The sequence below is a fragment of the Malurus melanocephalus genome, unplaced genomic scaffold (assembly GCF_030028575.1).
Source record: "Malurus melanocephalus ecotype Western Australia unplaced genomic scaffold, MMel_1.1 scaffold_201, whole genome shotgun sequence".
NCBI lineage: Eukaryota > Metazoa > Chordata > Aves > Passeriformes > Maluridae > Malurus > Malurus melanocephalus.
In genome coordinates this window covers 548,435-561,517 of record NW_026623433.1, presented here as the reverse complement: position 1 = coordinate 561,517, position 13,083 = coordinate 548,435, and the positions used below count along the sequence as shown (strand labels likewise).

At 48.3% G+C, this 13,083-nt stretch overlaps 1 protein-coding gene across 8 annotated transcripts in view; it reads right to left on the bottom strand.

Moving 5' to 3' along the window:
- The window catches only part of ARHGAP32 (Rho GTPase activating protein 32), a 234,830-nt gene that overhangs the window by 33,695 nt on the left and 188,052 nt on the right, over window positions 1–13,083 (bottom strand). For all 8 annotated transcript variants that reach the window (XM_057373534.1, XM_057373532.1, XM_057373533.1 and 5 more), the window contains one exon: window positions 2,381–2,530. In XM_057373534.1, the coding sequence (XP_057229517.1) occupies window positions 2,381–2,530 (150 nt within the window). The remainder of the gene's footprint in view (window positions 1–2,380; window positions 2,531–13,083) is intronic.

Genomic DNA, 13,083 nt, shown 5'->3' with positions numbered 1-13,083 from the left:
CATGTTGTTTTTCAGCAAATTCTTGAGAATTTATCAGCTGCACAAAGCTGATAACTAAGAAAATTCTTATCATAACTCCAGTTCGGTTCAATACTGCATTTTTGAGATGCACATGATGRCTTGTCACTCACTGCAATCACTGGGGACAGTGGCATTTGCTCCTTCAGCCCTGAGAAGTATTTTTGGAGATTGGACATTGACCAACAAAACTAACATTTTGATAGTTTAGTAACCAACATGAGCTTMAACAAATCAATGAATGTATTGGGTTCTTCTTGGTCTTCTGAATTCACGTTCTAGGCTGTGATACCAAAGTGTCACCAGCAGGTACCACACAGCCAGAGCATGCTCTGAGCTCCTGGAAAAAGTATTTGATGTTCTGATAATGAGAAGGAGCTTCTTTAACTCACCTCAGGCACCTTTCAGCAGGTCAGCACTGCAAGAGGCTCCACGACTGAGCCACAGTAATGCTACAGGAGGAAGGAATCTTAAAACACTGTGCATGCACAGAGCTCAGCTCACAGGGGCCCAGAAACATCTCCACAAGCCCCGTCCTGGGAATTACATCACTTGGAATACAGGTCAGGGAGCTGAATCACACAGAAAACAATCCTGCTGTGGGAAACAGAGCCGTGCCTCTGCTGGCAACACTCAAATTGGATCTGCTTCACTCCAGAGAGTTAGGAAAGAGTTATTAAATCAAGGGTGAAAGCAACTGGTGGCTCCTGAGCTGAGGGACCTCATTAGCACAGCCCAGTGAATGTCACTCTGCTGGGTGGGGAGTGACCAGGACAAGGACAGAGCTCGCAGAGACTGTCAAGCATGAATCTCCAGTGGAGTTAAAGCAGCTTAGTTTAGACCAGGATATGTCTCTAAATGCTAAATAAACTACCCCTGAAATCCAGGGGAAAGAGTCAGCACAGAGGGCAGGGAAAAGCTTTGGCCATTGCTGATCTGTGCCTCAGAAAAACAGACATGAGGAGAGCTGGGGATGAAAGGGAATTCTCTCCTTCCCACTAATGAGCTCACTCTGCTGGCAAGGCTCCTGCCCTCCGAGCCTGCTCCCACAGCATGCACAAAAACCCAGAGCCACCCAGGGCTGGCAATTACCTACTCCTGATGCAGTTCCACAGGGGTCACTGTCTGCTCCTGACTCCAAACCATCTCTGGTGCTTTGCAAGTCCCAATAAAGATCTCTRCTGGTTCCAGTTAAGCCAAGGAGCCTTGCCACAGTCCTGACTCCMTAAGGACAAGCACATGCTCGGCACCAGCTGGTAGTGAAACTCTTTGATGTCAGGCAAGGGAGTGCACATCACTATTACTAGCCAAATCAGCTGGAAAAAGTGCAAGAAATGGCTCCCTGCCCTTTGCCAGCCCTTGTCCAAAAGAAACTTGGATGAACAAGGAGTCTGAAGCACCACAGAAAACAACTTTAACAGAGAAACTCCTTTCCTGCCCAACACATCCTGTCACTTCTCCCTCCACCTGCACACAAAAGCTATGAGACATCAGACAACTCTGGCACAAGGGATCTGCTGCAAAGCCACCCAGCAGATCCCAGCACTGATTTCCCAATGACCTTAACTCCCAAGCAAACCACCATCACCCATGGCTGCTCCAGGCTGCTTTCCCCAACAGCCCTCGGTGTGGGCTCCTGAGGGGACCAGCCATGCCTGGGGACCTGGGACAGCATCTGAGTGCTCTGGCTGCTGCTCAGCACTGCAGGAACCTGGGCTGGAGATGGTCCAGTGAAAGGGCAGGAAAGAGCCAGTGAAGTCAAAGCTCATCCCAGGAAGAGTGGTAACAATTGTGTCATTTTTTTCTTGAAATAGAGAGGTTTTCTCCTCTGCCTCCCTGAACTGCTGATGGGGAAGGAAAAGGGACCCAGAAGGGAAACAAAATGACAGAGAGGAAAAGTAAGCTGTGAGGAAACACAACATCCAGTTAATTCCTGTAAATTCTGTGAAATCCAAGGAAAAGGCAGGTGAAAATTGTGCTAGAATCATAAAAAAGGTACCAAGTCAGAGAAATGTAGGGGTTAAACATGCCTATTAATTAATCACTAACATACAAATAAAGCTTATTTTCCTGAAAAAAAAATTGTTTGAAGAGTTGAAGAAGATGAAAACCCATCTGCAGGAGCTGCAGCCACCTTCAGTGCTCCCACATCAAACCACGACACTTCCCACACCAAAGCACGACGTTTGCCTCTCATTAGCCTCAGTTTCCCTTTCAACCACAGGATTGGGCTGTGACAGAATGTGTGACAGAATTCAGCCACAGTGTCACACATTTGTCCTCCAGCATGCACCCTGAACAGCCACGATCAACCTGACAAATTTCCAGCAGAGGAAGARCACAGGAACAGGTTGTTTCTTACCATCATGGCCAGAGTTGAGCAGGTGCTCCCCCAGGTCACAGCCAAACACCCTTTCCTTGAGGATCCCCCGCTGTTTCAGTTTCTGTTTCGTTGGGCGCGACTTCATGAATGTCCGGAGGAAGGTGATGAGCTTCCCGTGCTTCTTTGACACTGCATGAGACAACAAAACAACCACTTCACTGCAGATCTGGCAACCACCGAGCAGAACTTGTTCTACAGAGCACATCAGAACTGTAGTAACATTAGTATCAATTATTTACAGGAACAGATTTTCCAAGGTTTGACACTGAACAGCGACTTGGCTTTTGCTCCAAGCCTTGGCTAATGCAGAGTTACTGGCAGCCAGCTGGAATGGCAGACCTGAACACAAAGACACATTTCTGTGCAGAGCAGCTTCAGGAGGGAGTGACCTGAAGGGCTGACGGTGGGCAGCACCTGGGAGAGGAAATTTCATCCCTGGAAAAGGGAAGGAGGCTCAGCTCAGCAATCTGGTTATCTCCCGTGCAAACCAGTGTGTACCCTGCAGGCAGGAATGGAGCTTTGTACCCTTGTTCTGCTCTGAGGCCCCTCCAGGACAAAGGGCTGTCTATAATCTCTGAGGCTGAGCAGGTGTAGCTCTCTCAGAGCCCAAGCTGCCCTCCCAGCACACCTGGGCCTCACTGCACTCACACAGGCACCACCCCAGCGCCTCAGCAGCTCTCTGATCTTCTCCAGCCATCACAAAATAAAACCACAGAGTCACTGCAGCTGGAAAAGCCATCCAAGACCATCGACTCCARCCTGTGCCCAATCCCCACCTTGTCACCCTCCCCAGAGCMCTGAGTGCCACATCCAGGCATCCTTTGGACACCTCCAGGGATGGGGACTCCATCCCCACCSACTGAACAGATAACCAAGGCAGCTGATGGAAGAGATGCAGTTAAGCCCCTCCAGAACGAACACAAGCAGCTTTCAAAGAGAAGAGTATGCAGCTCAGGAGCCACTCTCCAACCTCCTACTCCATCTCTCTGGGCTGTGCTGGGGAAATTCTGCTCTCTCTGCTAAAACCACCTGCTTGGGAGCTGAATTCCAGTGGAAGGCAAAGGAGAGCAGTGGGTGACAGCAATGACCTGGCCCTGGGAGGAAAGGCCGGGCCCAGGTTGAATGGGAGCAGAACAATGCCTTGGAATGTCAATGCTCTCCAGAGGCCCTCTGAGGCTCCCCAACAGAAGTGCCATTGTATACTCGATTTAAAAGCAGTTTAAATCAACAGAAGAGCTCTRTTGAAGGGAACAAACTGCTGGGTACAAAGGGCTCTGCTTTGTGAGGAAGCCTTTGCAGCTCAGGAAGTTGTAAAGGCTCCTGGAGCAGCTCCCCTGCTCCTCCCTCTCATCCCAGGCAGGAAAGACAACAACGCTATATTCCACCTGCATTAAACCCACAAATATTGCAATCAAACATCAGCAGAGTACAGAGTAACACCTTCCAAAGCAGAGAGGACACCTGGGGACAAAGGTCCACCCCTCCAGTGTCACCTCTACTACCTAATGAAATGTGAAATACTGAGAGCAGCCCAGAAACTGGGACTCAGCAAAGCAGAGATGGATGAGCWCTGCTTCACTCAGTGGGGTTCTTCAACCCAGAAACACGGAAAGCTTTGTCCCAAGATCGTGGTTATACCACACAATGCTTCAGGATGCTTTAATCCTTTCCCATAGCTGAGTATTTCTCCTTCCATTTTACCAGACATTGACACAGTCCCTCCACTGATATATAAAATAAACCTGTTATGTTTATATTTTTATATATAATAAACCTGATTCCACTGATCCTAACAAATCTGCAGTGATGTGAGGAAAGCAAACTTCTCCTTCTGCACAGTCCCCTCTAGCAGCCCAACACCAAACTGATCCTCAGCACCACCTGAATTYCTGAAATCCTAAAATCCCTACCAAACCCCAAGTCTGCATCCTCAGCAATCAAACCMAAATCATTTAACAACCACAGGAGCCTCGAGCATAACAAACTGTGGCTGTGGGGGCTTTAATTAAAGGAGTGTTTCAGTTTGATGGGGTTTTTTAATTGCATGTAATAAAAGAACAGATTGTGCTGACATGCCAAACAAAGTTAGGCTGGGCTTTGGTTGTATCCATCATCACAGGAAAGTGAGGGCTCATTTATCACCTCCTATCAGCCCAGCTCAAGGATAAATGGAGACAGCCTCATCCTGACTGGTGTGGAATTTTCAAGGTTAGCACCCTCRGGCTGCTGTGATAACACCACTGGAGGTGAGAGACCCGAGACAGATGCCTTTACAGCAGGCAAACAGAGCATCTGCAAATCCAMATAAAGCAATCATTAATGTGTATGCATTCATTTGAATCATTTCACACACTCTAAACCATGTACCTCACTTGACTTGATGAAAAACGAGCCCATCAGAGAACGGATTTTAAATGGAAAAAAATACATCCAATTCCAAYACTGAAGAAATCCTACTACTAAGACAGATTAACAAGTGACTTTTGGGTGTCACCTGAGCACTAAAACCAGAAAAAAAACTGCAATGGATGCACCTCCATGGTCCAGAGATGTACTTGGCCTGGTACTGCCATCACTGACCAGAAAAGTGACCTGAGTTTTTAAAACACAATAAATCTGCTCTGCCTTTAAGCCACTAAGCGCAGGTTAAAATAATTGTTCTGTTTTCTGCACCATTAAGCAGACTCCTACAAACTCTCTGCCACAGAGAAGTGGTGCAGCAGCCAAGGACCTTGTGAGGGCAGGTTCAGCCACCAGAAATTCCCTTCTCCCCAGCCTGTGGAAGTGTTTGCACGGCTCCTCGGTCAGGCAGAGCCTGCTCTGCTCATCCCAAATCACTGCCTGCAGTGATCTGCAGAGCCTCTCCCAGGCTGAACCCAGCTCCGAGCGCTGTACCCACGCACGAATGATTCACTCGGGCTTCTGCTGGGTGGGGGAGAACAAGAGAACAGCAGCAAAATCCAAGCAGTCATCTCCTTGCTGACAGGTTATTAAGGAGAACAAAAGCAGGTAGGTGTCTGAGAGGGATGAGCTCTGTTCCTGAGCTGCGGGAGCTGCTCCTGCAGCAGCAGGAAAGGTGAGATCCCCCCCACCCTGTTTGCAGTACCCTGGCATCACCGACCCTCGGAGCAGCAAGGCATCCCGAGGGATTCACTACTGCTGCACTCTGGTTTAGGTGAWTGCAGCACAGCAGACCCAAGCTCTAGACAAGCACCAATGCCAAGAGCTGCCACCAATGCTACAGAATCCACGTTTTCTGCTCCAAAACACCCATCCCAAAGCTTTGCTGCCCCACAGGTGACAGTGACAGCAGCAGCCAGCAGRGCTCTCCTGCTGCAGCACCATAGCTGTTCTGCACCCAGAAGTGGTGATTGCAAGGAAACTAAGGMAACAAGGCAAGGGGTTTTGACCAGAAACAAATCTACAAGTGTTACAAACGGAGCATACATGGATAAAACTAATTAACCCTTTCCTACCTCTACTGTCCCACTAATAAAGCAGGGACACAACAGATCTGATCTATGCACAGCTTGGGACTCCATATGAGGTGTTCTTAGAAGTAAATTTGGGAACCAGCATTACAGTTTTAAATGGTTGGTGTGCTCTGAGTTATCAACTTAATGCCAAGCCAAACTAAACAAAACTTTCAACACTTATCCATATTGCTTTCCACCTCAGACTTAACCACTATAAAACACACTGTTTACCAAGAAATGGAGACTTTCCTAGAAGGAGCAGGGACTGTTTTTCCTCAGAAAGGCAGATTTGGCTTAATACCCTGGCCTGAAGATGCAGAGAAATTCTCCATCCAGTGAAGTGAACCTGGCTGCAAAAAAACCCCAAATGAAACTCAACTGAAAAACCTCACCTGAGGCTGGACCACTTCTGGAGTTTTGCTGGCAGAAATGTGTCAATTAGGAGCAAGAAAAACACCTCCCCTCCTTCGTTGTCATAACTATGCTGGCCAAAGCTTTTACACAGTGGGAAGGGAGGGAAGAAAAAAGRATCCTCGTGCCAGGTAGTTCATTGTGGCTTTGGGAAGCTGCCCAGTACCTCCCTGAGGAACATTTATGGATCAGGCAATGCTGTTGCTGTTACACCATCAACTCTGGTGGTGCAAGTGAGGCCCCAAATCCCTTTGACACTGGTAAAAACTATTAAATAACAATTACTTCATTAAAAGCAGGGCTCGTTCCCCCTCAGGCCCTTCAGAACATGGTTTCTGTAGCTTTACTGGAGAGCTGTGCCAGCCATCAGCTCTGCAGCAGCTTCACGCTCTGTCAGCACAACTCACTCTCCTGGCTCACCCCAGGAACTGCTGGGAGCCCACAGGGATCCCTTGGGATACACTGGGGATGCCTGAGCCTTCCTCTGAGCTCAGCCCATGGTGCCACTGCTGGGTGCCCCCACACTGTTCCCTGAGGCTGATCTGAGCCACCGCTGGATTAGGAATAATCTGCTGCCCCTGATGCTCTTAGGGCAGAGCTGGGCCAGCCCAGSTGAGACCTGTTCCCCCKGTCCTGATCCCTCCTGTGTCCCATSGATCTGTYAGGGATGCAGTTWTTTGGAAWTCACAGCACAGTCCAACAACACCACGTGGCTCAGCCCAAACCACACGAACTATGYCTGGCTGCAAAACCCTTCCCAAGAGCACTACAATATTTAATTACAATTGCCCAAAGTGCTGCCAACGGAAGGAAAGGTAGGATAGCAAAGAGCACTGGCTCCTTCTGATTCCCTGGCTTTGGATCATGGAGACCAAACAGGAAAGAAACCTTTCAACAAACCAATCCAGCCTCACTGTGTCCCCAGATTTGTTCTGATCAACAAGAAAACCCCATGAGGCAAAGGCTCGAGAACAAAACACRATACAGCCAACCCTGCAGAAAGACAGCATCTCCCAGCTGATTCATCCTGCCTTTTCCCAAAGGCCAGGGGACATCCAGGCAAATGGTCACCCAGCAACAGATTTTAAACACAGAATCCCCGAGTGTTTTGGGCTGGAAGGGAYCACAAAGCTCATTTTGTTCCAAACTCCTGCCRTGGGCAGGGACACYTTCTRCTAGCCCAGGYTSYTCCAAGCCCCACACAGGACMATGGCAGCTTCCTCCAGGATACCCTCTCAAACTCTCTGCCTGTCTCCCAAGCCCTCTGCCTGTTCCCTGCAGCCTTACTGGCCTTTGCCAAGGGAAAACAAGCCCCTGCTCCACAAACAAAGAGCACCTGCCCCATTCCCTGTGGTAGCACTAATACTTGGGATTTGACAAAACCCCCTTCCCAGRGACACAGCACCATTTTCTGATGCAGGGTTAGCAAACTTGCACTCCAAGAGAAAAATCTTGGAGGGTGTTTGCTGACCCACATTCCCAGCACACGGGCAGCCTGTTTGTTTCTGTTATTCCCAGTGATTTYACAGGTCACAGCACCCAGCTGGCCCCCGCTGCGAGGGAAGCCTGGTGCTCAGACCAAAGCAACAACACGTGGGGCTGCAGAGCTGCACAGCCATAAACAAACTGCACTGGCAGGCACAAAATCAAAGATGGAAAAAGGTGTGGGAATGYCACAAAGAAAGGCATTACAAAACAAAAGTGAAATCTATCCTCTCAGAAGGGAKATTTACAGCAAGCCAGGCAAAAAATTTTCCAGGCTATTAGTCCCTCCAGAGCCATTCTCTCTAAAATTAAACTGCTGTGGGGAGAGAAGGAGAAGCAACAGACTCTTCTGAAGAAAGAGCAGCACCAGCAATCAGGAGATGAGAAGGTGGGTTGGTTTTGCTGCACATTTCCTGCACTCCTGATTCTGCACACTCGGGATCACACTGATAGATGGGAGCGGAGCTAGGTTAGCTGGGTCCCCACACAGCATCAGTTATACCAAACCTTTCTGAAAATATCAGCCAATATTCTCAATATCCACCCCTCACACTTTGAAAAACTCGCTCTGCAGACCCACATCTCACCGAGGAGAAGCGATGCCAAGCCAAGAATTGAGTCACATCTCCCAGTTCTMTGTCATGTTCCTTAGCAACAAGACATTTTCCTCCTTCCCTCCTGCCACAGCACATTCTATTTTGGAAGCTCATTTACACAGCCCTAAAAACCCCAAGCAGAATGTGGAACCATGCATCACCAAGCACCATTGCTGAGTCCTTGAACAGGATGCTGGGTTTGAAGAAGGACCAACCAAAACTGCAATAATCTCAATAATCTCTACACTGGGCTTCCTCAGCGGGCATACAGATTTTCAAGAGATAATTTAAAATTCCATAGATATGAGAGTCTAAAAATATCTTTCTATCTCCAGTAACTTTCATAAATGTGTACTGACTGGTTTGCCATAAACAAGAGCAAAATAAAATCAAAATGCTGTGTGTTTTCTGATGCTGCAGCATTTCTCTTGTGCCAGGCTGCCATCAGTTAAGGCTGGGCTCTGAAGTGAAGCAATATGTTAAAGGTGATTAATTTCAGTGACATTTGATAAAAACCATTCAAATAACTGTGAAGACAAGAACCAGCCAAGGATAAGGACAGATTGCCAGCTACCACGAGAGCCCCACACACATGGAGAGTAAAGTAGGTCATTGATAAGTGCTGGTGCTGTTTATTTTCAAAGCCTGGTAATAAGGAAGCTGCATCTCTTGCATCTGCCCAGGCTCCTGCAGCCATCCTTTGGGCAGTGTCTGTGCAATGACCTCTGCACAATTGCAGCTATTCCCCATCCCTGCCAACTGCAGCCCTTGGCTCAGGTTGGCTCCTCTTGGTCAGCACAGGAACATCTGGCACCAGAGATCTACCAGCCTGATCGCTCACAACTACACAGTTCCTTCAGTTYCTGCTGCACTAGCATGGTGCCTGCTTTCCTCTAACAGAAATCACAGGTTTGTAATGACATGCACGAGGATCATCCACAGTGTGAACTGCCTGGGGAAGTTTCTTTATGGCCATGAGAAAACACAGACATGAACCAGGAGCTAATGYACAAGAGCACAACTTCTTTCCATGCTCTCCTGCCAAATTTTTGAGTGTTTGTAATGGGGTAAGAATAATAACCATCAGGTTAGCCAGATGCAAAAGTCTATYGCCTATGTTTGATACCAAGCAATCTGTGATATTTTCCAGCTTAAAGACATGACTGATGTCTGCACAGACTCTAAGACCATAAGGGAGCACTAAGATGATACAACCTGACCTCCTGAACAAACAGACCCCAGGACATGTCCAAACTAATCCCTGAAGGACAGCACACCTGCCTCAGACCAGTGGTAGATGGCCAGGAGATATAAATCAGTTATTTATGTAGCTGAAGGCTAACGGAGACATGGGAGAGTTTCAAAGGTTCGTAGGGCCAGCAGGGTCAACCTATTAATTCTATTAACAAGTTTGAATTGTATTTGGCGAAAAACCAACAGTGCTGACTAACAGTGCCCCAGTGATGATGCAGCAGGGACAGGCTGGGACAGGTAAGTGAGGGAGGAAATAATGATGGATGGGGCTGTAGAGCAAAGGAAACCAGTTATTAGAGGCCCAAACTGGAAAAGGAGTGGGARTTGAAAACAAATTGATAGAGATTCAGCACACGTGGCAGTGGGGTCAGTGGCTCAGGTGTCAACAAAGAGATCACCAGGCCAGCAACAGGACTGGGAGACAAGGGAAGCAAACTGGGAAAAGTGAAGCTAGGAGAAAAATATCCAGAGAAACATTTTAAATACCTTTTCTCTCTTTCATTCTAGCTAAACCTCTGTGCTCTAGCAGAGCTTAATGCACTCCTTTTGCTTATCTCACATACCCTGAAGACTGAGGACCCTTTAGAAATGCTGTTCTGACTCAGGTAATGATCACAGGTAGAACCGAACACCAGACGGGTCCATCAGGGAGATGGTGTCAGCCACCCACTCATGTGCACTTTGGGAGGTCTGGATTGTTTGACCTCACATGCCCACGTTCACACCACACCCAATGATATGAGACCTGACACCAAAGTGTGCTTCTGTGCAACCCTATGTGCCAACTGGAGAGAAAGTGACACTGTAACCTGTCTCTGATACACAATTTGCATGGTTTGAGAAGAAACCCAATTTCAGAATCTCAAAGGTTATTCTGACCTTCATGTGACCCATGAAGAGTGTTACTGGTTAAAGGAATTTCTGGAACCTCAAGTGGCGCACCAGCATTAAGGACGACCGGGCTAAGCATCAACAGCCAGGGCCCTGTGCCGGGTAACTCTCCGGACACTTGCAAATCAGGGAGAAATGAAAGAACACTCAACAGGCAGGATGTCACCTTGGCACTGGGTGACACCAGAGCAGGTTCATCTCTGCCAGAAGCTTCTCCAGCTCACCAGGAACGTGATCCTCAGGAAGATGGTGATGGCATTGCCGCACATTCCCTGTTGGAGCTTCTTGGAGCTGTTAGCTATCCATACAGATGGAATTGCCTAAAGGCCAACCTCAACCTGCCTTTAAGACAATCTAAACTGAACATTTTTTGTCCTGGCTCAAGCTGCCACAGCCTCAGRGAAGTCAAGTGCTGACTGTTCCCAAACTCAGGCTCACTTGAAGGCAAAGTGCCTTTGCCCTGCCTCATTCCCACCCCAGCTGTGCTCCATGCAGCTCCTTCCCTGATTAAAGCGCTTCCCAACAGCCCCATGGAGCTGCAGCCGGGCTGAGCCTCGCCCATGCGATTCTCGAAGTGGCAGCAGCGCTGCAGGAGAGCTCCAAAAACCTGACAGTAACCCAAGCCGACCCTGCATCACATCAAGCRCTTTGGACACAGGCAGGCAGCCCAGAGCCTTGCCAAGCCATTCCAACACGAGTGTGGCATCAGCCGGGCCRGGATCACCGGAGTGACGGCGGCACCGCACTCCCACAGCCCGGCCCGGTGGGAGGAGGCGACGATGGGAGAGGATCTGACAGGAATCAACAAACAGTACAAGTGGAATAATGAGGAGTTTGGCAGATGGAGCCYGATCCCATAGCGAGAGGGTGTTTGCTCTTACGCAAGGCCTTGGGAAGCCACTGGGAAGGAACAAACCCTTTTGATTTATGGGGAAGGGGCATGAGCAATCCCTCTGGAAGCAGGAGGAGGGCCATGGCACACTGCCCCGCTGTTCCTGAGCCACACAGCACAGCCCTTGCCTCGSTCCTTGGGCACAGACTCTCCTGAGGTATGTGGTACTCCCAGCATGACAGGTAACAGCCCTGCTGCTCGCCCAGTCCCTTCCCAAAAGCTGCCTCTCTCATTTTCACTGGCCCGAGGGCAAGTGTTTACAGCTCAGACCAGTTACTTCCAAACTCAGTGCCCTACCCTTCCCAAACTGATACTGCACTGGTTCTTGTATTTACAGCCCCGACTTCTTAAACTGTTCATATTTTAGCTATTAACMCTGCAYTAAGYCCTGAGATGATGCCTTTGGAAGTAMAATTTCCACTAAACTGGAGTGGAAACAAAAAMAAGATACTGAAGACCATGGCCACAATTTTCACTCACATTACAGTCACTTTATACAGCACAAGGATACAATAGCACAAAGAGGATAAAAACTACATTTGCACATACATCCTCCTTGCACAGCTAAATAAGTATAAAAAACTTCACTGAAAGTGAAAATTGGACCTAATGGTTTAGGGATTTGAGGTGAATTAAATCTGCTTTTTAAGACTTAGGAATGCAGATAATGTACTGTTTTGCCTGCTTTATATTCTTTTCCTTTCACTTCCCAATGCAGGGCTTTGATTTCAAATGAGCCTCTTTTATCACGCCTCTGTGGTGCCCAGAACAAAGGAGGTCGTGGAAGAGTGGAAAGGGAAGGGAAGGCCTCCTGTCTTCCCTGTCACAAATAATCAGATCCTGCAGGCCATTTAGCCCTTAAAATGGGCTATGGCTTTTAGGAGGTTTTCTGAACAAATATGAACAGACGAGCCATGGCTACTTGCAAAGTGTCTACTGTGATCACAGTAACGTTTCTCCCTGGGAATTTTATTTTCCAGAGTGTGTATTCCCTGCCCCAGGGCTCTAGCAAACAAAGGCCTGGCAGTTTTAAATAGGAAGCCCCTTTCTCCTGAACAGCATCAATAATATTAATGCTTAGGAATGTGCCAGTCTGGGGAGGGAGGGAAGACAAAAAGATAAAGTGATATGCAAAAATCTATTGAAATTTAAATTGTAGACATTCCCATCTGTCAGCTGCCTCTTTGAGAGGGTATAAATCTGAGAGGCAGGCACTGAACTCCAGCCCTGCAGCCCCAGGACCACGGCTGGGGTGGAGGGGCCCTGCACGCTGGAATTTCTTCTCTGCTGGGATCTGGGTGGGAATCCTCACACAAATCATCCCAGACATGAAAGAGGCTCCCTTTAATAGCTCCAGTTTGCTACACACCCATGACCCGAGAGCAAATCCAATAAAAGAGTTTACAACTCTGGACCCAGTGCAGAGCAAGGTGCAATAGAAATCTCAAGGCAGAGATTAGAGGGAAACACAAGTAAAACAATTGACAAGGAGGGGGAATGGGGTAAGTATGTAAATTTAATTGGYATTTGGTCACCAAGCTAGGGAACCTGCCCAAGGGCACTGATCCCCAAGGGTCTTCTCACACGGCACAGTTCTCACACTGAGAAGTACAGGTCTGTAACCAGCAGCCAGGGAKGAGAGAGTAATTACTGACACCAGGTATGTTTTACCTGGCT